The sequence below is a fragment of the Ctenopharyngodon idella genome, chromosome 11 (genome assembly GCF_019924925.1).
Source record: "Ctenopharyngodon idella isolate HZGC_01 chromosome 11, HZGC01, whole genome shotgun sequence".
Taxonomy (NCBI): domain Eukaryota; kingdom Metazoa; phylum Chordata; class Actinopteri; order Cypriniformes; family Xenocyprididae; genus Ctenopharyngodon; species Ctenopharyngodon idella.
The window spans coordinates 21,719,360-21,744,983 of NC_067230.1; the positions used below are offsets into that span (position 1 = coordinate 21,719,360).

General features: G+C 37.1%; 1 protein-coding gene across 1 annotated transcript in view; it reads left to right on the forward strand.

Moving 5' to 3' along the window:
• The first annotated feature begins 7,683 nt into the window (after nt 1-7,683).
• The window catches only part of fbln2 (fibulin 2), a 55,551-nt gene continuing 37,610 nt past the window's right edge, over nt 7,684-25,624 (forward strand). The window contains 2 exon segments of the mRNA XM_051913154.1: nt 7,684-7,892; nt 10,098-12,054. Coding sequence (XP_051769114.1) covers nt 10,212-12,054 — 1,843 coding nt within the window. The 5' untranslated portion in view covers nt 7,684-7,892; nt 10,098-10,211.

A 25,624-nucleotide genomic window follows, 5' to 3' on the forward strand; every position in this document is an offset into this window, starting at 1 on the left:
TTTTGACCCTCAGCTTGTAATGCTATTAACAAAGCAGAGCAGGACATTTAGTTTAATGAAGTTCCATTGGTGAGTTGGACATGCTAGCTAACCAATTTTACCCCAGATAATTATGCACAGATGAGGTTCTAGACATGAAATCAAAATTCGGGTTCTTAATACACATTCCTGGTCTTGTATTTATCATTTTTTTCCATCAAAATATAGTAACTTTGTCTGCCTCCAACAATTTCTGGCTGATATCAAGGGCTCAGGTTTTGGCTACTTGGTAGATGCTGTAACAGCATCTTCTGTGATCACTGACTACCAAATTTAGCAGTGTATTCTGATCTGAATATGTACATTTCAAATATTTAATTAATATTTAATGGAAGTTTTCACATTCCTTTTTCTACTTTCAAGGACTTCATCCAGCTGAGCCAGTGAGATGGGAATTCTTACAGATGCCTTTCTTCAGGAATTTTAGACCTACTCAAAAGCCATAAAGCCTTTATTTTTCAACACCTTCACTCCAGCCAAAAGTGGAATGTCTGTAGACTGTTCAAGATCTAATCATTGGCCAGTGGCAAAAATTAAGTCCCGCCCTACATTTTTTTTTTAATTTTTTTTTTTTATGTTGAATATGCTATTTCATGTAGTACATAATGGAATATATGTAAAAGTCTTTACTGTCACTTTCGGTCAATTTAAGGATTTTATTCAATTTAAGCAAATATATATATATATATATATATATATATATAACATGAAAGTAAGGTTAATAATATAACTTAGATTACACATTTTTCAGTTTTACTCAAATTAGGGTGATGCAAAACTGAGTACACCCCACAACAAAAACTACTACATCTAGTACTTTTACACAAATATGGGATGGATGGATGGATGGACGGACGGACGGACCCATGCTTGGGTCAAATATGGATGAACCCAACTGTTGGGTTTAAAAATTATTTTAAAAATTTAAACCAATGGTTGGGTTTGTCCATATTTGACCCAAATATTGGATGGATGGATGGATGGATTGATAGATGGATGGATGGATGGATGGATGGATGGACAGGCCAAGGCCACTTTATTGCTTAGCTGTGTAAATCAAATAGACTGATTTTTACTGACTTTTGTCCCGTGCTTTCTGTGTTTCTGAAAGACATCCAAGGTTTATTAGCTCATTTAATCAAATCATCATAATTGGCAAATAGGAGCCAGAAGATCAGAGGTCTGGCTGGAATCCACTCGACCCCAAGAACATACTGTAGGTTCGACTCTGCAACCCAGTGTAGGCACGACAGATGAGTGTTCTAAATTTTTCCTTCTTTCTTTATGTCTCTTTCTCCCTCTTTCATCATGTTTTGTCAAGCTGTGCTGCCCACCCAGGTCTCCCCCACCAGTGTGTTGACAGATGCCTAGCTGGAACAAGAAACTGGCTTCAAACAATCTCAGAAGTAGGTTAATAATGTACTGCTTATTAGGCATGTATGAAGCTATTCAGTTATGTGGTATTGTGTTCAAATCACCTAATCAGAATACATTTTTATGTTTATATAATTGTGACATGTTTTGGTTTTTGCTTATGTGTTCAGAAAATGTTTAGTCTAAAACTTTTTGCCTCAAAAACATTTTTAGCAATTATTAGACATTATCAGTCTTACATTTATTGAGCATTACATGCACATAAATCATGGAAGCTTCATGCAAGGAATTCACTATTTTCCCTAAGTTAAATATAAATGAGATATGCATTATGCACCTGGGTTGCAATATATTGAATTTGGGTTTAAACATTTCATGAAATGGGACAAGTTTCCAAACTTTCCACGCTCACTAATGTGTGCGGTTTCACAGGATGTCAGAGCCTACAGAATATCTTCCACAGTCATAATCGGTGAAGCATGTGCATTAACAGAGTGGAAAAAATGTTATGCTTGTTTGAGCGGTTCCTGTCAATGTGTGTGCTTCAAACACAGGATATGTTTTTATGTTATTTTTACCCATCCCCCCGTTGCTGTACATTGGGTTGCTTTTGTCAGAGCTATGGTTACCTGTCACATTGCTAAGAGAAGCACTCCAAAACACAGTGCTCGGTACAGATGGAGTATGCATGGCGCTGATGAAGATTCCAGAACCTCCTGCTACACCCACTTCCTTTCTCTCTCCCTTTCTATTTCTCTCTGGGCTTTCTCAAATTTTCCCACAATTTACAAGCCCTTTAACACCACTGCATCACAAAGATAACCCGTTTATTGGTAGGCCACACCAACATGTTCATCACTGCACTGGGTGGTCCCCTATATTATGAGACCTTTGGGTGACACTGTGTTTTTCCTGCAGGTTATCATTAGAATGAGATAAAGTGGTGAATGAGAGATCATAATTTTAAGGGAGGCAACATAAAACTGAACATTTATCATAAGTGTACAATATTTCATCTCTCTGCATTGAGAACAGGGATTATAAACAAAGAATTAATCAAGGTCACCTTTATCCATTGGTTGTCTCCCTTATAATGTAGCCTATTAGATATGCAGTAGGATCCAAAAGTCTATATTAAAAAATCTGGGATTTAACGTAGATATAAATAGAAAGTCTTATTATTATTATTAGATCAGTTGTCATCATCATTTTGACCCACATAATGAACAAATGACTCAGAACGTGTCATTTGTTCAAGTGGTTTTTGATTCAATAAAAATGATCGACTCAAAAGAGCGATTTGTTTGTGAATCAGACTACACTAGTCACTTAAGTTTTTGATTCACTATAAGGAACCGCCCAGTAGTATTATTAGATTAGTTTTCGTCATCTTTTTGACCCACATAATGAACAAAAGACTCAGTACTCAGAGTCATTTGTTTAGGAGTCAGACTGGTCGCGCTGTGTTTTTGATTCAATAAAAATGATCGACTCAAAAGAGTCATTTGTTCGTGAATTGAAGTACATAGTCACATACGTTTTTGATTCACTAAAAGGAACCGCTATTTGTTCGCGAATCGAACCACTGGTCGCGCTGTATGTTTTTTTTTTTTTTTTTTTTTTTAGCAAAAAGTAAAAAGAACCGTCTCATAAAAGTAATTTATTCTTGCATCGTACTCCAGAGGCGTATGTTTGTTTTCGCGTTCAGCTCGCGAGGACAACTCAGCAGAAAAATGATTCTTTGCGTTATTTTGCAGTACACAGACTTTTATTGCTTCACATTTAAAATAGACAGACAACAAACTCTTCAAAACGGAGGTAAAATTTGATTTGAATTTTTATTTTGGCGCTAATGATTCAGCAACGTGGGAACGTCGTTGTTTAACTTGAAAAGAATGCAGGAAATACGGATAGGCCATGTCTTTATAGATTGTGTATATTTGAAAGTTATACCAAAACATGAATTTTTTGAAACACCGTAAAGTATATGAGAACTGCCTTAGCAGAGACTGTGACCTTATTTGTAACCTTTATTGTAAACATACAAAAATTGATTTCTATTACAGTGGCTGCAGAATTGATTTGAGAACACTATTTTATTCATTCTCTTCTCTTCCAGAGTTTTATGATCTGAAGAATAATTGCATAAATGGATTAATCCAGGCTCAGCGGTAGAGGTTTACAGCAGCCCTAATAGCAGTCCCAGATGCTGTCCTCCATGCTGAACAATTGGCTTTTATGCACACATAGCCTAATACACATGGGAACACACCATATTCTGAGCAGTTGTAAACGGCGCTGAAAGGTATTTTTTATTTTTAAAATCAACCTAAAAGTCAAGGAGACAGCATGATTCACATTCATCTCATATGGAACAACTTCTAGTGCCATGTGACAGATTTACAGAAGCTCTCCATTTTCCAGGGGAACAAGTATGGTATGTAGTATATATATATATATATATATATTGGAACCCCCCAGGGTCATGCTGTCTTTTCTTCCTTTTATCTCGTCAAATCTTTGTCTGATAAATTTCAACCATTAAAAAAAAAATTTGAAACCAATTCTGAGTTCAGAATTGTGACAACAAAAACTTTTTGATAAATGTCATTGCACTGAATGCCCCAATTAGCTCACATTGGCTTTGTAGATGTTCATTAGTGCTTTGGATTTTGGCACATTTGCTTTAAGAATTAATCCTGCGTTAATGCGCATTTAACGGTGGACCTTTTTTGCTCCAGTTGAGCAAATCAAAACAGAGCATCTAAATGCATTTGAAAGCGTGTTAATTTCACTGTCTCATCCGCCTGCTAGACGAGTGTAGTCTTGGAAAGAGAAGTATCAATTACAAGGATCAGAGTAAAACTCATTTATCTTTGCAGCAGACAGCCTGCACTGCTCTCCTAAAGCCTGGTCATTAGAGGGGCCTCATTTGAGCCCTGGGTCAGAATCCTGATCAGGTCAATGCCTGAGCAACATCATTTAGACCCATTAAAAGACAAAAACTCCACCACCTGAAATTCCTACCAAGTGACAAATTTAAGATACCCTGCAGATAAGAGACGTGGCTGTTTGAGTAAAACATTGAAAAAAATGCTTTGCTTGGCTTCGAACAGTGGTAATACAGTGTTTCCCAGACCTCCTATGTCTTCCTATGTCCCCTAACCTAATCACTAAGGCCACAAATACCCCTTCAGTCCTGATTTTTTTTTTGTGCAAAATGTAAAACAAGTCTTATATTAAATTACAACAGTTTATGCAAGATTAGTTTTAGGAATTACATTTCATGAATGAAACCAATTAGTTTGATATTTATCGTGATTAGTTTAATTTATTGACCTAATATTATGATGTAATTTCTGTTTTATAGGTTTAACAAAACTAAACCAGATTGGACTATTTAGTATTGCGTGTTATTTTATTTAAAATTATTTAAATGATTTCCTTTATCATCATATTATACTTATTATACATTTTTATCCTTTATTGTTTTTGTTTTTATTTGTATTTAAATCTGTTAATGTTAAACATGTTAAAATACATTAAATTTATGCAGGAAATCAATGTTTTTTGTTACCAGGCTTTAACATATAGAAAAATAATATTTGCTTTATTAAATAAATTGATTGAAATTGTTTCTGGATGCCTTAAACTAGTCAGGACATTAAGCTTGTAAGATGTCAGATGTATTTACTGTAACACATTGCGTGTTGGCCCGTAAACACTTGAGATTGGAAATTTGGAGTCATATGTGCTGATTCCTTAAAACATTTTCTTCTTCCTGCCTGAATTTCATGATTTCTTTGCCGAGACTCTAGAGAAACACAGCTAGATCACAAAGTTCTCCTGAGGAATTTTTAATCAATGTGAATAATTTCACATTACTCGTCTGATTGTTTTGGACAGATCTCATATGAGTGCACACAATAATACTTCTAAAGCCAGCTGAGTGACCTGATGAGGAGACAACTAATGGGAGTGTTGAATAAATCATTGGAGGTTGCCAAGTTTGTGCTGTGGTTTCTTCTCAACTGTTTCATCCAACTATATCACGTGGCAAATCACTGTCTTCAGTTCCATTGGTGGTTTTCACATAGCATTACTGCTCAGTTGCACAAAGATCTTCTCAACTTTGTTGCATTGCTGTCTCTCATGTCATTGGAAATCTCTTTATTGATAATGAATGACTTCAGATGTCTTTGTTGCTGCAAATTGCTGTCAGTGTGAATGCACCACTGATCAAACACACTGAATAGAGGATGTGCATGGTGAGGGAATAATGCATGGCGTGTTAAGCAGTGTTGGGGGTAACATTACGTGTAATATAATTATGTTTTAAAGTACTAAAGTAATGCATTACTTTTAAATTTACAACAAAATATTTACAGTTACTTTTTAAAAATAACGCAAGTTACTTTGTTTTCCCAGTTATTGACTGACACCTCTCCTGTCCTCCATTTTGAGAGAATAAAGCCTCAGAAGATTACGCAATCCATACGAATAATCAAAAGTTACTTTAGTTTATTGCTGAAGTAAGTGTTGAACTTATTCTTCTGCAGCAAAGTTGAAAGGTCAGGGACCATTTTTTCTGGCGGAAGGTCAGGGACCATTTTTTCAACGCCCTTCAGCCGTGAATAAGTCACGGCTGAAGGGCGTTGTTAGGCACAGCGCGAAGCGGAGTGCCTGCAACCCCTTCAGCCATGACTTATTCACGATACAGCACTAGCCTCGAGTATGTTATTGTTTTTATAAAATGGTTACCACACAATACAAATATTAAAAAATATGTATCAATGCAACTTTCATGAAGTAAAGTTTCAATAAAAGCCTTCCTTCCGCCAGAAAAAATGGTCCCTGACCGTGAACAGCAACAGAAGTTACATTATTACGCCATTAGGTGGCGGCAAAGACTGTCTTTATGAGTGTGTCAGCCAGTAGCGAAGACTTTTATATTGAAAAGACTGAATTGTTGTGAACACGGAACAATAGCAACTGACAAATGCTTTGACTAGCACTGTCAGTCACGGGAAAACCCCTTAACTGTTAAAAGGACAAGATATTGCAGCAGCTATTTAAACAGAATTTTTATTATGAACATAGGACTGACCTGAAGGAAAATGCTAAATCTGAATGCAGGTAATAAACTCACTAAGTTGATCTCACAATACTCTTCTACATAATACAGTAAGCTTCAATGAACAATATCAATTGAGAACAAACAGTTTATGTTGCTAAGAGTGGTTGCTAAGGGTGTTGTGTAGTGATACATAGATCCGTTGGGTGAAGCGGTCATAGCCGTGTTTGTCCAAGAAGAGGGGGAAGTCGTTAAATCTAAATAAATCTAAATTGGCAGCACTGGAAAGAGCTTTTACATTTGGTAAAAATGTTTTGTTTTTTTTTTTTGTTTTTTTTTTGCAATCAAGCAAGCCCAAACTAGGTGAGAACAAGTAAGGCAAAAGTAATGTAACACATTACTTTCCATAAAAAGTAATGCAATTAGTTACTTTTTCATGAAGTGACACAATATTGTAATGCATTACTTTTAAAAGTAACACTGGTTTTAGATACTTTTTTTAATGTAAATTAATCAAATTATCAGGTGGAAGACACAAACTTGAGTGACAATGTAGGCACAAGGTCTTTGTTTGAACAAGGATGACCCCTGCTCCTAAGAGGTACATGTAAGGTCCTTTAAAACAGCGTCGTAGACGCAAGACAAGCTCGTCATGGTGTCGATTTCAGAAAGCCCAAAGCAGGCTTGGCTTTGAAGGGGGAAAACCTGAGTGCAAAAGCAACAATTTAACAAGTTAAACAAAACCAACTCCTATATGTACTGAAGAACTCTCCTGAGTTTGGTTTGTTTGTGGTGTAAGGAATTTCACACAAGTGTTTGGGAAACCCAGCTGAGCTTTACAGACATGCCTAGAGTTGAATGTGTGTCTTTTATCCAAGATTAACTTTAGAGCTGCAGCCTGTATTTACTGTATTTATGAATAATACTAAGATTTCCGGTCCCTACTCTTTACTTGGGCATAAAATAAAATAAAATGATCTATATAAATATATATAAATAATATTTTTTAAAAATGACAAGGTATAATGTTAAACTTTTCCAAATTTTTAATTATTTATTAATGTAAGTATGTAGGAATTTTTTTGTGTTTACATTATTTATTTACTTGCTTATCTTTTTGCATTTTGGGAGTCCATCATGTAAGGTACAGTTAAATACTATCATCTGATTAACCATTAATAGTCTGATGCTTAAGATGCCAACAGCAGGAATGTTCTTATGTTAAGGTTGTACTGTATGAATGGGCTGCTTCAGAAAGTAGGCACCGTATGGAGGTCTCCAACTTTGTCCCTCCCATTTACAATTCTCAACGCACTCTAAGCTGCACTGTGTAGGCTTGAAAAGGCAAGTTAGTTGGCTGTAACTTCTAACCTATGGACGCACGGACGAGCATGACTCCAGCAAGGTAAAACTTTTTTTTACGCTTGTTTATTTAGTAACGTCAACAAAAGAGCGCTCCCCACGTGTATGATAAAAAAAAAAAAAAAAAATCGATGCTCTGAAAAATAACCAAAAACAAGTTTTATGTTCCAATAGCAGGTTTGTGAAGACTATCGACAAAATTGGCTGCACATTGTTTTTATTGATTTTTGTTTATATTGTTTGTACCCTTTTTTGCACATGAAAAGTTAAACTGAAATAGTTGCTTGAGCGCGCGCTTGAAGTGTCTGCATTTGTTACTGACAGCTCTTACCATATTTTACCATGGTAATCACAGATTACCAGAATATCAGATAGGTATTGTTACTAAATAAAATAGGCTAATAATAGTTTAATATGGAGTCTTCTTCAAGTAGATTTTAAAACATTCAGAAAATTCCTGTCATTTCATTTGTTTTCTTTTGATGAAAGTGTTGCGTCTAGTCACCGCTTTTTTAATCGTGTTTTGGCGGAAACTGTGGTTACCATAGTAATTTTTATAAGGAGACACATGCAGTCTTCTTTGTAGTTTTTTTTTTTTTTTTAATTCGATTTACCTCATTACATTTTTATGTGCTTAAATTGATGCTTTAATGCTTTCAGCTGCACGTATATCTAAATCATTTAAATGAATAGTTTTCGTTTTATTTCTTTTGACTGTTAAAGGGATAGTTCACCCAAAAATAACATTTCTGTCATCATGTATTCACCATCATGTTGTTCCAAACCTGACTATCTTTCTCCTGTAGAGCATAGAAGTTTTAAAGACTAAAAAGATGCCCACACAACTAATGCCCAATTTGTGTTAAAAACAGACCCTAATTTAAGTAGGTATTCAATAATCTTCACATCCAATGACTATTAACCATAGCATTGCACCGTCTCAGTGAGCTGACCTTGAGAACAGGATCAATCTGATTCGTGGACAAATCATTCAAATCGGTTTTGTGAATTGGATTGATTTAAAAAGATCAGACCCAAATCACTGATTCATGAATTAGACAGTTCTACTTCTCTAATAAATACAATAAAGCACTAGAACAGATACCAAATTTTGCTCTTTTACATACATAAAGCTACCATATTCCTTTCACAACACTTGGAATATAGCATACTGTAGCGTACAAACCAATTTTATTGTTCTTTGTGGTGAATTTGCATCTTTTTAAAGTCTCATTCATTAACATTCTTCAGGATTTCACTTTTGTGTTCCGCATAAGAAAGAAAGTCAAACATTTTAAAATGACATGAGGCAGAGTAAATAAGGAAAGCATTATTTTTTGGATGAACTCTTTAACTCATACAGGTTGTATAATTAGACAGACCAGTTGTTTTAAATCAAATGGTAGACTAGACTTTGCGAATGGCATGTAGCAGAGACAAATGCTTTGCCCAGACTTTAAGATATTACGGTTAATCGTGTTTTTTTGGAAACAATTAAAGCAGTTCCTTTCATCTGCCATGAAATCTAAACGTTCAGGGCCTCGGGACTCCAATGGTTTTCCAAAGTAAACAGAATGTGTTTCTCAGCTGCTGAAGAGAAAGCAATTCAGATGGCTTACAATGTTAGAAACAAGTCTTGTACTGCTGTAGTCTGCTGTAGTCATCGCTACTACAGAAAAACACAGCTTTGCTGAATTATTTTAAATCCCCTCTATGTTTAACCCACAAAACACCTCATCAACTACAAAAATGGCTTTGTGTCTGCACTGAATGCCTCAAATTGAGTCCTTTCAGTTGGCTTTGCCATTTGCAAATGAGAGTTCAGTATGACTTCCTTCATTATAGACCTGCACTAACTGAAGCTAGTCACAGTTGTCCCATAAATGTCAAACAAATCAGAAAAAGCAATCAAAAATAATAGAGAAATTGTATGGTGTGGTGCAGCTTTTAAGATCCCATCAAATGGAATATTATAAAATCTAATGTCGCTGAATACACCATTCGTGTGGCGGCCATATAATGGTAATGAACTTGAATACTGGTGCTTCATGATTAAGGGGAAACTTGCTCATGAGATCAGGCTTGGACAACCCTGTGATTTTAAAATGTGGGATGGTCTTAGAAGGGTGAGCTCAACTGTGAAGCCAGATGTTGGCTTTTACACACTGACTTTAGGCTGGCTGGAAGAACTCCACAGGAAATTTTCAGAGTGCTTTCTAACTTGCATCTCTTTCTCTCTTTGTTCAAGGTTTCTCTGACTGCTTGCAATTCACAAGAGGAGAGCTGAGTGTTTGGGCTCTGGAGAGGTTGGCGTGTACTGGAGACATTTATCAGCTGTTGACACATCAGGTACCAAGTCAAAATGGCCCGTGGCCTCTTGAACTTGGTGTTTTTGCTGAGTATTAGTGGCTGCCTTTGTCAAAGGGATTGCACCGGTGTGGATTGCCCTGAATTGCACAACTGCATCGAAGAAGTCTTGGACACCGGAGCATGTTGCGCTACCTGCGTGCAAACGGGCTGCATGTGCGAGGGGTACCAATATTACGACTGCATCAGCGCTGGCTTCAGAAACGGCAAGGTTCCAGAAGGCGAGTCGTACTTTGTGGACTTTGGGAGTACTGAATGCTCCTGTCCGCAAGGAGGTGGACGGATCAGCTGCCATTTTATTCCATGCCCTGAAATTCCAGCTAACTGCATAGAATTGTCGGAACCGGCGGACGGGTGCATTCAGTGCGAGCGAGTTGGATGCATTCACTCGGAGCAGAAGTACGAAGCTGGACACACATTCCAGATTGACCCTTGCCAAGTATGCCACTGCCCAAATGGAGGTGGGAACCTAATGTGTTATCCAATTCCAAACTGTGACCCAAGGCGTGCTTCAAAACCCATGCTAACCACACCAACTGAGGAAAGTACACCAGAGAGACGCAACCGAGACCCTATACAAAACATTTTTAACTATCAAGGCTCTAGAAGTCCCTTGAACAAACACTTTCCCTTGCACAGTGATAGCAATCGTCCTTTTAAGCTCCGTATGAGAAATGTAGATGAGAAGGAAGAGGGTGAAGAAGACTATGATTATCCACCCACTGATTCCTTAGCTCCATCTCTGCGTGATTTTACAGCTCCTACGGAGTCATCCATCATTTCGGTATCTCGTTCAGATAATTTTACCCCCCGCCAGGGTGTGCACAGGGGAGCCAAACAAGAGCTGAGAGAGATGTTTGGTATTCATAAGCTGACAACAGACAGGCCACAGTTTCCTTTCTATAAGGACAGTACGGACAGAACGAGAGTCAGCATTCATAACGGCAAACCAAAAAATGAGCTATTCAGCCCTCTGAAATATAAAGCAGACCGAGAGCATTTCATCCTTCCTGTGGAAACTACAAACAGAGTTGGATTCTCCACACACAAAGATACCACAGAGATCCAGAGCTTTAGTCTTTATAAAGACAACACCAATCAAGAGGGCCTAACAGATAATGAACAGTTTGAATCTCCTGCAGAAACTACTGATGGGGATACATACGCCTCACAGGAAGACACCACATACAGCGAGACTGTTACTGACTCTCCAATGAATATTGAGCAAACTATATCTCCACTTTGGGAAACCACAACTTCATTGCAAACTGCTTGGGACAGTGTATCAGATTCAAGTCAAATTCATTCACTTCTCCCCAATTCCTTGGAAACAGACCGCTCCAAACAAGATGAAGCCATCACAAGAGAGCCTAGCAAGGAAAAAGCAGCTGTATTGAATGAAACTACTAGCCTTGATGGCATTCAAGCAGCCTTTGGTAATCAGAATGAACATATCCTGAGCAGTCCAGATCCTGTTAAGCAAAGTGTGACCATCCCTACTGAAACCATACCAGAACATGGAAAATCAGAAGCAGAACTTGAAGAAGAACACAAAAGGCTTTCAGTGGACCACAGAGAACCTTCTGTAAACCACAAACAACATCGTGTTGAACACATAAAACCCCTTGAGCACCAAAACCCTAGAGCAGAACATGTGCAAACCTTGGGAGAGCACAACACAGAGCTTGAGAGAAAACATCAGTGGCAGTTGTTCTCTCCAGTTAAGTTCAGTCCAACCACCCCACCTTCAAACAAACAGTTCCACAGTCTGTATAACTCCAGAGAAGAGGAGGAAGAGGAAGACAACACCCTGAGAACTCATTCTAGGATGGAGGAGGGTGAGTTAACAAGCAATTGCTTGTCATTTATTCGGTGTTTCAAGTGCTGAACTGTTTTGCTGAAGAGTTTTAGTGCATAATTAATGTTAATGTGATTTATAATTGACATTCACCTGGTATCATAAACTCTCGTTTTGAGTGCTTGGCAACTTGCCATAGACAATCACAGCTGTGTAAAGATGATGGTAATACATTGCCGGGGAATACACCGGGCCTTGCACCCCGCGGTACGACAAGACAAAACAAACGGGCCTCTCTTGAGATGTCTACGGTGACTTGTTTTCACAGATTACATGGCAGGTTACCAATTAAAGTATTTCTGGTATCACACAGCGCTTAGGAAAACTGTTTGCTGTCACGTTTGATTTCGACATGTAAATGGTAAGGACTCTCACTAGTCCTAGGAACTGTGAGCTGGAGCATAAATATTCAACTCAGGGGGGCCGTCTGGATCACGAAGCCAAACACTGCACCCGCTGGGAACATCCTCCTCGCTCAGTCATCATATTCACTCACACACCACCTAACACCCTTGTGTCGTTTAGCACGCTCCAAGCTTCAATTAGCGAAAAACATTACTAGCTATAAACACACCATTGACTGGAAAATGGCTTGTGACTTTGAACCAAAAGGTGTTTATAGGTTTTGTCTGCATAATTCATCTTGACTTGTACTGGAACTGAAATATTTAATTGGGCCTTTGAATGAGGCACCAACGTAACTCAATACGTTCCCAGTGCCTACTAAATATCACGTGACGAAATCACTGAATCAAGTTCAGATGGCGAGGCTAGACTGTAATATTTTTGGACTGTTATGAAAATACTATATTGTACTATGGACAGTAAATCCCATACAGTGTATGAGTGAATATGGATGACAAAACCTGACAAGAATGTCCAGGTCATATTTCACTGCAAAATTAAAAGGAAGAAATTTTAAAAATTGGTATTTAATTGTAAAGTATACATATTTTAACATAATGACATTTCTTTTATTGCCTTTAAGTGCTCATTTGTTGGTATTATAATAATGAGAACTTGAACAGAATCACTATTGTGATACAGTAAAACATCTGGAAGCATTACGGTAATGATAATTTAGCCGAAAATGGGCTGAATTGTCATGAAAACAATGACAGAATGCAAACAATCTTAATAATGGGCTTTATTTTCTTTAAGTAAAATTATTTATTTGAATTGATTTTGCTGTGAAATGTGACCTAGACATGTTTTTATGAGATTCACCCATAGAGAGGTTTCAGTTTTGTTCCAGAGGTTTTGGATGATGGATCGTTCTGTTGCCAAATGTAAAACTGTTGTTTGCATAACACTGATAGATGTAACCTTTTGAATAGCATAGAATAACTCAATCCGTTATCATTTCTCATAGTTTAGTTACTGTTTGGCTGCCAAGATTAGACCGTTTTGTCTTGTATAGCTTTCATTGTTTAGGCACGGTCAGTACACAGCTTGTCTCTGTAAGATTAGTGAACTGCTATTTTTGTTGTGACCAAGACAAGACAAGATGCCCTAAAACAGTGCTGGTAAAGCTTACCCTCTCAGTCAAGTGGATTCCCTGATAATAGTAAAGAGTTAAATCTTAGGCTGGAAGGGTCAGCCCAGATCATTGTGACAGAATACTTCAACCAAAAGGCAACATTGCACAATTAGTTAGATAAGGAGACGAATTAGTTATCTTGCAGGATTCCAGTTGGCCATTGCTCAAAATAAGCAGCTCTCACCGGATAGAAACACTTGGAGCTCTCAACAGTTTGCCTCTCTGCATTGCATGAGTATGATAATCATGGAAAGTGGAGGCATACTGCACTGATAATATGTTTGGCAGAAAAGCGGTTTATCGTTTTGCACATACCGGCATTACCAACATGTGCATTGAATTTAAAGTCAAAGGTAGCAGCCTAGACTGTTTGTGTTATGTGATGCATCTCACCCACCGATCATGAAAGTCTGCAATGGAGATAAGCATCGTGCTATGGGAAACTTGTTATTTGGAACCAAATGAGGACATGTTTTTTGTGACCAAAAAAAGATGGAAAAAATGATTTAGTCCCATTAAGCCTAGGCAAAATCCAGGGTATGGCTATATAGGAGTTTTTTAAAGGACGAGGGAGTTAAATATGCATTTGAGGGATCATGGACTGACTGCCGTGAAGTTGTATTGATCAGTTTCTCCTTGAACCAAGGCAGTTATTAAAGGAGAGTATTTGATGTAATTCCTAGAATATGTGAACTGTTTTTATTTTGAAAGTTGTAGCATCTGTGTTTTCTTGCTTTAAGATTAAGCTCCATAACAAGCATAATAATGTTAATTTCATGAATACACTATTAAATAGACTATTAATATTGTATTGCATGAATACACTGTTTAAATAGACTATTAGCAATCAAAATCATCAAAAGATGGATTTGTGGAGGAAATCAGGAATATGTGTGAAAATCAACCTACACTGCTCTCCTATTTGCTTAGGATGAAAAGGTGCTAGTGCTAATATGTCTGTATGTGCATGTGGTGTCTTGCTTTAGTGGGAACTTTAGCACTTTGTTGATATTCTCTTTTACGTCTGAATGTTTACTGCCAGCAGTAATGCAGTGATTTGTGATCCTGTCTTCCCCTCATTCAAATGCATCTAGGCTCTGTTCGCATTTAAGAATTAAAGAGACTCAGAGCCATACAGAGATAATGATAAAGACGGGGCTCTGGAGATTTATTTTTCCCCTTAAGGCTGACACTTACTGCAGGAAGTCGGGTCTACATTTAAGTTTGTACTCAGATTTGTTAGTTCCTGTAACACACTCTCATAAGGAAATGTCGCTTTAGTGGCTTTTATCCTGCTCCACCAAAATATCACTCTTGATTTGCATTTGAAACATCACTATGGTACCATATTCAGCTTGTTTATGCTTTTTAGCTTGTTACCCAAGGCTAAACATAATTTTCAATAGGATTTCAATGAGAATAGCATCCTGAATTTAAATTAAAAACAAGGAACATTTTTTTAGATGTTCACATATTTTCTCAAAATCCTATCTTTGAGTCTCAAGCACTAAGTATAGTTCACTTTTTACGCATACGCGAGCATCAGCATACAGTGCGCATGATGCGAATTTCGTCCTCGCAGCAGTAACCGCACATATTTTGTATGAGCAAGTCGCATATGCGTATTCAATTTTTTTTGCAGTAATTAGTTTATCCACAAGGTGGCAACCGTGCCCTGGGGGCATCGATTCACAAGGTAGTCAAAGAAAATCTGCATAAAGAGAACAGACCGGAACAAATGGAAGCTGCATTGACGATGGAGGCCTGCATAGATGAGAAATTGTGCGAAGAGGTTAGAAATTACCCTTTGTACAACTCTAGCATGAAAGAATACAAAGATGTTTACATGGGTTGTAACTAGGGATGCACCAATACCATTTTTTAAGGACCGAGTACGAATACCAATATTTTTTTTCTGCCACTCGCCGATACCGATACCTATACATTTATTAATTTCTATATATATATATATATATATATATATATATATATATTGTGATGTTGCAGTTTTCCAAACACAGTGAGACTAATGAATGTAGGACAGCTTCTTTATTATTACTCTAATGAAAAAAGTAATACATTTTTATGTGCTTGTCACAAACTTAAAGAACAAAAATTTCAGTGTCCAATAACCTTCAAAGGGGATAATTACCAATATATATAATTGTTGTTATATAAAAAGAAATGTACAAGCAAATTACAAACTATTCAACAAATACTATAGAGATACAAATTAAATAAACTTGTTTTTCAGATACAGTAGGTTTATATACCATGTATACATTTATTTAACATCTTTTGTTGTTTTATTAACATTAATGACAAATATTTAATTAGGCTACGGTCCCTTTAAGACTGAATCCATGGAGACTGACACATATCCTGTTTTCACCCAAATGTTTAGGTCCACTTAAGCCATAACCGACTGTATTTACGTGAGATACTCCACACGATGGATATTTTGACAACTATGTGTGCATTTGACCATTCAGGCGCGAGGAGAACTGATCGTCTAAGAGAACTGGGATCGCGCGCGAGAGCGCTTCTGGTCTGTGTCATTCAGCGCGATCCCGCCTATCCCGCCTTCACTAATCGATAACGAATTGTAATTGAAAGCATGCAGTTCGCAATGTGTGGGTTGTCATTATTCATTTTGAAGTATTTCCACACCTGAGGCTGACATTGTTTCTGCCGCTGCCGTCGGTGCATCTGTGCACGCCAGCACGGACAATTCTCTCAGTTACGTCACGTGAGGAATCGGTCTTTGGTATCGGGGGTATTTTTACGAGTACGAGTACAAGTACATGAGCTTGGTATCGGTATTGGTGTATCCCTAGTTGTAACTCGTGGCGAGCGATTGCTCAAAACTGCGCATGCGTCGAAAGCCTATGTACCTGTACTAGTCAATTGAAGCATACTTTGCAAGCTTGTGCGTTCGAGTGTGTGTACGTGTATAAAAAAAACGAATTATGGGCTTCACCTCTAACTTACCATCAGTTTATACCCGAAGAAATCTGGTTTATGATTTGCTGAGTTCCATACTGATTTGGTCTTTTAAAGTGTCTAATAAAGTCAAGATGAATTTCTTTGCCAGAGATTTATAAATATAATGCACACGCACAAACTGCTAAAGTGGTGTGATGCCTCAAATGCTCATATGACAACACAATGTAACTCATCGCCACTAATAATGTATTACTTTAGAATTCAAATTCCTGTTACTGGCTTTTAACAAATCAGGCCAGTTTAATCTAAAAAAGATGGATACTTAATTTTAATCACGTTGGCTGCTTTTTCCAAGAGCTGATGCCAGAAAGGTTTTGTGGAGAAACAGAGTCTATGAGCCGTCAAAAGATTTGTTGATTTCTGAGATGAATGGCCTCTGTGTCCAAAACATATGGAATAGAACAAACAGATCATTGTGGCTAATGTATGCTCTCAGCATACTTGAAAATATGAGTTTGTTCTAGGATAAATGGCAGTGATCCTCATGTACAGTGGATATGGTGTTAAAATGCACATTAATTTAAATCTTGCCTGTCAACCTCAGAGTCTGTATTCTGCCCAGTGAAAAACTGCTGATGACTGGCTTTTACACTCATCCATACATGAATAAGATATCTATCTGTTTGGTTTTTTCTGTCCATAAAACTTGGAGATTCAGATTCAGAATATATGTATTCATATGATTTTGTGTTTTGCGGCCAAAGTTTTTGAGTACAAGAATGTGCTCAAAGCAAAATAAGCAAATTACATTTTAAAATACATTAAAATAGAACATATTAAATTGTAATAATTTTGCACAGTATTACTGTTTTTACTGTATTTTTGACCATGGTTGCAATAAACGCAACCTTGGTAAGCATAAAAGACTTCTTTCGAAAATCTTATCGACCCCAAACTTTTGCTTTCCACTGGGAAAGCATATCTTATATATGTTATTTTAACATCTGCAGTAGGTAACAGTGCTCCTACCATGTTGCTGAATACTGAGTATGAGGCCTAAATATTTAATTGATATGTAGATATAGGTGGTCATAAGCTAATGTGACATCATAATGACCTATGGTTGCAGCTTAGTTTCCATGGAAAAAACATAGAAATTCGTGTTTTTATCATGCTTACAGCACAACTAGCTGAATGATGCATGTCAGTGGTATGTCCACAGACATGAGTAATCAATCATCCAACATCAAAGAAGCACACAAAGCCGTATAGAGGCAGCGTTGTCTGTCCAAAGGGCTCTGATGGAGGAGAGCTTGGAGACTCCAACAGCATCATTTGAAACATCAGCACAGCCCAAATTCACACAAAAGAAATCACAGAGAGAGTCAGTGGATGTCAATCACAGGTTTAGTGCGATCACATTTCTCATTTGTGATAAATATTACAGGAGTGTCAGAGTCTGTTGTGGAGTAGGTTCCTCTCTCCGGGTTTTTTGGTCTGTTTACGAAAGATTGAACTGAATGTGAGCTTGCTTCTTGCTGGGGTGTTTTTATTCATGTTGGGCAGGACTGGGAACAGATTGTCATGCCTGTTCCAGCTGAAAGAGCTGAAAAATACAATTTGATCAAGGATGTGTCACGTCCCCTGACAGAGTCTGTGTTCTTGATTGTATCAGTACATGAGAAAGAGTTGTGTTGGGACATATGGGTTTGAATGTGCACTTCCTCTGTTGTATGGATCTGTTTTGGGCATTCACATGTAGTCTTCTGGGAGAATATACTGTTAAAAACATAAAAAAACAGAGAAATTTAAAGACATCATGACAGGTGAAGTTTGCTTTCCTTTGTTTAAAAGGGTTCACCTCTGTTTTTCGAAGCCAATAGTTGTTAGATTACGTCACATCCGTGAACCATTTATTGTTAGTATTTATTAGTTGTATTGCTAGTCGATGTCAGGTGGTATTAGTCTCATTTAAGAGAGCATTTGTTTGGAAAAAAACATTGTGCCCAAATAATATTTTGGATTATTTTGCCAGAAAATAAAGACTGTAAATTTCAATTTCGTATATCATTCAAAAGTTTGGGGTCGGTAAGATTTTTCAATGTTTTTGAAAGAAGACTTTAATGCTCACCAAGGCACAAATATACAGTAAAAACAGTAATGTTGTGAAATAGTACTACAATTGATTTATTCCTGTGATGGCATCATTACTCCAGTCTTCAGTATCACACGATCCTTCAGAAATCATTCTAATATGCTGATTTGGTGCTCATGAAACATTTTTTATTATGATCAATGTTAAAAACAGTTGTGCTGCTTAATATTTTTGTGGAAACAGTGATGCACTTTTTCCAGGAATCTTTGATGAATAGAGTTCGAAAGAACAGCGTCTATTTAAAAAAGAAATCTTTTGTAACTTTATAAATGTCTTGACTGTCGCTTTTGATCAATTTCATGCATCCTTGCTGAATAAAAGTATTAATTTAGTTTTAATAAAACTTGCTTTTGAATGGTTGTGTATATCTGCTAAAAGTTAATTTTGTCAAGTACACAATTGCATATAGCCTCAATGCTACCAGACATAAAATAAAAGCCACAAAACTCAATTTTAAGTCATTGGAAAACTGTCTGGCATGCAGGAATCAGCCAATGACATTACAGCACATAGATTTTATCATTCCAGAAAATTACAAGCTGCGTATTCTTTGTAATTGGCATGGATTTTCTATATCAGAATGGTATGAAATGAAGAAAACCGAACGTTCAGGCCCTTTTGAGTTAGGAGAAATATGAGATGCCCTATTAAACTCTGTCCTTATGCCTAGCGTGACAGGATGATTTGAAGTCACCGTGAGAATACATCATTTCACAGAACGGTTGAAAAGGTCCAGTTATTGCCTCTCGGAGCCAGGCGACTGGGTGCTGCTCTCAGCAGAAGTGATTTCTCAATTCCCATAGGCCCACAATGCTTCAGAAAACACTGCAATTACCAAGGACCTTCTGGTTTCAAGTCCACGTTCATGCACCAGCATAAGAAATCTGACCAATCGTTTTCTTATGCTCATGTAGCCCTTTCTATAGGAAATATGAATAGGCCCGTGTGTTTGGGCTTTTGCCAATGTGTCTTAATGTTTTACTGTCCTTGAGAAATTGCCTTTATTCTCACTGCACCTCTGGTTCTTTTTGTTCCCCCTGAAATATGTGAGTTGGAGCAGTAATTCTCTATTCTGAGCTGACAGACAGTGTAGAAAAGCTGCCATGACTCTTTCTGAAAGAAAAATATTCAACAAAGTCTCTGAAGCAGGGCATTTAAAATACGAACCCCATATGAGATTTTAGGGGGGAGTGAATAATGGCATATTTTTCTGATGCCAATTTCACGCACATTCACACCAAAGTTTGACTTGTTGGTCAGTGCCACCCTCGCTTTACTGAAGTTTTTTAGCTTATCTGGGAATGCAGTTGGACAACCAGGAATGCTTGGGGCTTTCCTCCTTTTGTTTGTTTCTATTTTTTTAATTAGACCAGCATTATTTGTTCCATTTCACCTTATGCCTATTGTGCATATTGTTCGTAAAAAACAGGGCATCATGCATATACAATGTAAAAATTAATTTTTCAAAGTTGCAGATAAAGATTATTGGAACACATTTTACAAGAAAATACTATTTCAATTTTTCTTTGTCTCTTTGTAATGTTTTGTGTAATTTAGGGCCCATTTACACAACACCATTTTCAACTTAAAACGGAAAGCTTTTTATGCATTTTGGCCTTTCATTTACACGACAACAGCGTTTTGAGGGCATTAAAAAAACGCAAACTTTTGAAAACAGGTTTCAAAGTGCAAGTTTTTGAAACGATACTTTTATTGTTTTCGTGTACAAACTACAAAAAACACAAATTTGTGAAAATGGCATCATGCACATGTCTATTATGGGCGCTATTTTAACAATCTAAGTGCATGGTCTAAAGCGCATGGCACAAGTGCACTTTTGCTCGTTTAACGATGGGAAAAAATGGTCGGCGCACCTGGCGCATGGTCTAAAAGGGTTGTCCCTATTCTCTTAATGAGTAATGGGTGTGTTTTGGGCATAATGTGCAATAAGCCAGTCTCATCTCCCATTCCCTTTTAAAAGCCAGTTGCGCTCACACCATGGCGGATTCGCTATTTACATGGTGGAATTTGCAAGCGGAAAAACTGAACACTTCTCTAGCGAGGAAACAGATCTGCTCATGCGCAAGGTTAAAGTGCGCGCAAGCATACCATCTAAGGACAAGCCGGATTCCACCAAAGCATTTTTATCTTTATGCACACAATAATAATCTTTTACATTGTAATCCTTTTATTTTTAATATTTGGCATGTTTGTGTGCTGCTGCGCATGTTGGTTTGTGTACGCGTGTTGTGCTCTCGCCTATAGGCGCATTTAAAAAAAAAAAAAAAAAAAAATGACTTTAGACCAGGTTTCAGTTGGCAGTCTATTTCAGTTGCCTCAAAATAGCAACACGCCAACAACGCGCCTGAACACATCCTGTTTTCAGACCAGCACGCCAACTACTGGCCTGACATGCATAATACAGCATTTTTAGCTGTCATTTTAACGACATTGTTGTCTGTATGCAAAAAAACTCAAAGGAAAAACTTTTCTGTTTTTAGTACATTGTTTTTAGTGCATTGTGTAAACATAACCTTAGTAGCAATTTCTGAGTGAAAAGTTTCAACACCATTTTTTTGTAGTGTATTAGTGAGTGAAAGGTCTGTTTTGGAAAATCACTCATCAACTGCTTTAAATGCCATAAGAAATCAACATAGGGAGTTGATTGTAATTTGAAGAGCAATTAAGATAAGGATCTCTCTCAACAATGTGGAACAATGCCACTCTTAGCAAGGACTTATCTTCCACAATCAATAATCTAACAAAGGGTTTGTTTATTATATAAGAGTTTAGACAAAAGAGGTTGAGTATAAGCATGTTAGAAGTAGCTCACACAAGTCTGTCAGAGTCTGGCTGACCTTGGTCTTTAGACCTCCTCTTACTTAGCTAGAAGTGCAGCTGCTGACTCAAAAAGAAACAAGGCCTTGTTATTTATAATGTGTGTCACTAGTTCTTTAGCTAGTCTGCCCTAGAAAAACAGAACAGTGACAAGCCAAAACTACACTCAAAAAGGGGGTTTCCAAAAGGGGGTTTTCACAGTGATGCCATAGAACAGTGGTTCCCAAACTATGCGTTCAGTATGCAGTTTAAAGGGGCAAATATAGTCCCTTACTGGAAAAGGTGTAAATGCAGTGGGCAAGTGGAAGAGAGGGGGTATGAAGAAGGATGCGGGGTACACCACTCTAAAAATTTTGGGAACCACTGCCATAGAAGAGCCATTTTTGGTTCCTCAAAAAAACCTTTCAGTCAACAGTTCCTAAAGAACCATTTTTTTCTTAGTGTAAAGAACATTTTAATAATCTAACCTTTTTCCACAATATAGAGAACCTTCTGGGCAATGGAAAGGTTCTGTGAATGTTAAAAGTTCTTCATGGAACCATGCCAATATTGATGCCAATAAAGAACCTTAATTTTTAAGAATGTAGAAAAGAGAAGAACCTTTTTTTCTATTCAATTTCCACACTGTTTTTTTCTGAATTTTGAGGATATTTGAGCTGCATCTGTCTGTCACAGTACAAATCATATGAGAACTAATTTTGGTCTTTTTTGTTTTTTTAAATATATTTTCACAAAACTTACTGACACATTGCAATGTCTTGCAGAAACTTCTATAAACTACTAATATAGTCATCATAGTGGAATTATTATTATTATTATTATTTGGGGGGGGGGGTTCATAGTTCAGAAAATATTTAGGCTGGTGATTTGTCCAGATCCAATCATTTTATTGGATGTTGCATTTGTGGCAGGTGCAGCACTGTGGCAGACAGTAATCATTCTCAGGAAATGAAGAGATTATTGGTTAAAGATTCTGATTATGACAGTAATGTAAATCCATCTGCTGAGTCATACCGATGGTGTTGATGACTTTGTCTGCTGTTTTTATGTGTATGTGCTTACTTTTTTAAATTTATATTTTATATTAAAGTGTATTTATACTTTAAATAACATCTATTATATAATATTTTATTGAATAAATTACATTCTTTAATATATTGTATTATACATTACACATTGAAGAGGGACTTTGACCAGTCAGACTTGGACTTGCAAAGCTCACAACACTATCAGCAGTTCTGTATTAGGGTTTTATATCTTGAATTTTGTTTATTCTTTAAATCATTCAGTTTATTACTGGGCATTGTGCAAAAACCATTTGTGTGATGTTAGCAATGATATCGGTTAGCAGAAAAGGAAATTACTTGACCTGGAATGCAAGTGTTGGAATGCAGGACTCCAGACTAATTCCTCTTTGTGCTACTTCATATTAGCAGAAACGCACAATTCACTGACACATGCCGGCTACGCCTCAGCCTCTTTCCTGGATGTTCCTTTGTACGCAAAAGCGTGTTGACGTGTTCCTGAGAGTGATAGATTACCAGACGTGAACAACTTGACTGAGTACGGAAAACCGGATGGGGATGCAGGTCACTGCAAGAGATTAGACTTGTTAAACAAAGAGACTTTATGTATAGTTGAAAACAAAGCCTGGGAGTTCATTGTCCTGGAAAATGCATTATGCATCTAAAGGCTTTTTGTACAGTTATCAAAGGATGTCTTGAGTATTGTGTCATTTACAGAAGAATGACAAGAGGAGGAGATGCTGAATGCAATAATGCTGATTGCTGTTTAACATAAGTTTACACATAGGAGTTAACATGAACAAAGGGCAGTCTAATGATGCTTATGTAACAAGTTAATGAAAATAATTAGACCTACTCAAATGCTTTTGAATGCATAAAAAGTACTTTATTTAATTGATAAATTAGGTTGAATTATTTTAGTGGTAACACTTACAATAAAGGCTCATTTGTTTACATTAGTTAACATGAACTAACTTTGAACAATATATTTTTACATCTATTAACAATTGTTCATTGTTTGTTCATGTTAGTTCACAGTGCATATACACCGATCAGGCATAACATCATGACCACTGACAGGTGAAATGAATAACACTGGTTATCTCTTCATCACGGCACCTGTTAGTGGGTGGATATATTAGGCAGCAAGTGAACATTTTGTCCTCAAAGTTGATGTGTTAGATGCAGGAAAAACGGGCAAGCGTAAGGATTTGAGCGAGTTTGTCAAGGGCCAAATTGTGATGGCTAGACGACAGAGCATCAGAGCATCTCCAAACTGCAGCTCTTGTGGGGTTTTCCGGGACTGCAGTGATCAGTATCTATCAAAAGTGGTCCAAGGAAGGAACAGTGGTCAAGACAGTTTGCTTTTTTTTACTTTGTTTAATTTTTGAACTCAAGTTTACAAGTTCTTAAAAATTAAACTTCAAGTAATCCATTGTCTTGACTATTTGTGAGTTAAAACAAAGGTTATCTTCAAGTTGAGTTAACTTATATGTTTAGTTGAGTTGACTCACATTTTTAAAGTCCCCCTGAAATCAAAATTTTAGTTTTTTAGCTTTTAGTATGAATATGTTAGCCTTAAGGTTATGAATAAGTCCCGCCTCCTCCTACATTCTAATAGACGCTGGAGCCTCGACTGAAATCGGTCATTTACTAGTTTCTACATGGTGAATGGCACATAGTGCACTATATAGAGAATAGAGAACGATTCAGACAGTGTAAATATGCTTTCCTTTGACACGAATGAACTCCTTTTTCGCGTTAGTGTCACATGAACCGCCGCAACGCAAGCTGTCTGTTCTGGCCCAGAGACACGAGAGCACAAAGCGGATCATATGCATCCCATTTGAATTCTGCACAGAACGCTGCATAAAGTGATATAAAGGACATTAGGAGGAGAAATGGTTAGAAATTAGAAGGAAACTGATGTTTTACAGAGTCTAACGGCTCTGGCCAAGCTGTAACATAAATGAAACGGTATTGGCTATTTTAAGAAAGGGGCGGGGCTGTTCGATATATCGCCCTGTCTTCCCGTTTCAGTTGAAATTACGTCAACACATTGAATAATGCTGCGCCTTCCAACACTCTTCAGTGGGCCTTTAAGGCAGCAGGTGAACTTTTATTTGTAACTTTAACCAGCTGAAAATGTTTTACATATAATATTTAATAATTTAATATTATATAAAAAACTTTTTTTTTAATGTTTTCTATTTAATTTTTTTGCTTAGAGAGGAATTTAGATTGGGGATATTGCTTTTCATAGGCTAGAGTAATGAGAATAACAAGGAATTCATACTATTAAGAGTCAGAGAATTGCTCAGAGGTATAAGATAAAGAATGGAGCGTCATTTGTCATTTCGAGTATGCCAATTATTATAATGATGGCAGAGAAAGGGATGTCCAGAAGATATCATGGTATTGGTTTTACATTATGTCCATGTCTAATTTCCATGGCAAGCCATTCCTTGTCACTGTTATTTTTTTCTTAAACCTATTTGTGCAGTGCTTTTTCCATTAGTTGATTTTGAAAAACAAAAAATGGAGACCACTCAACAGGGGTAATGTGAGAATAAGTCTACTAATTTAGAAGAAATCAATTTTCATTCATGAGCGGAGAGCGGCTCGGCATGCACGCTTAAAATTGAAAAGCTTCAGGCACTTGTTCAAAGCGCTGACTTCATAGATATTGTTTATTAAAAAACAACTTCGAGTATGCTGCACATTTAGAAGTACATGGGAAAATGCATATTTGGGGCCCTGTGCTGAAATGCAGCCAGAAATGAAACCAATGTTTAATGCCCCTCAAAGAGATGTACTTTGCAAGTTAGTCAGTGTTTGGAAGTGTATTTGTCACTGTTAAAACCGACTGAGACGTTGCAACAATGCAGAGTGCTCAGATTTTAAATTGTGTCACCTGTGAAGTGACATTTTGTCCTAGTCTAAGAGGTACGCAGTGAGGTTTTTAAATAATTTTAATAGTCGTCATTCTTAGGAAGTATAAGGAAGTTCTGCAGAATTTATATTCATCTCCTATCCCCTGGTTTGT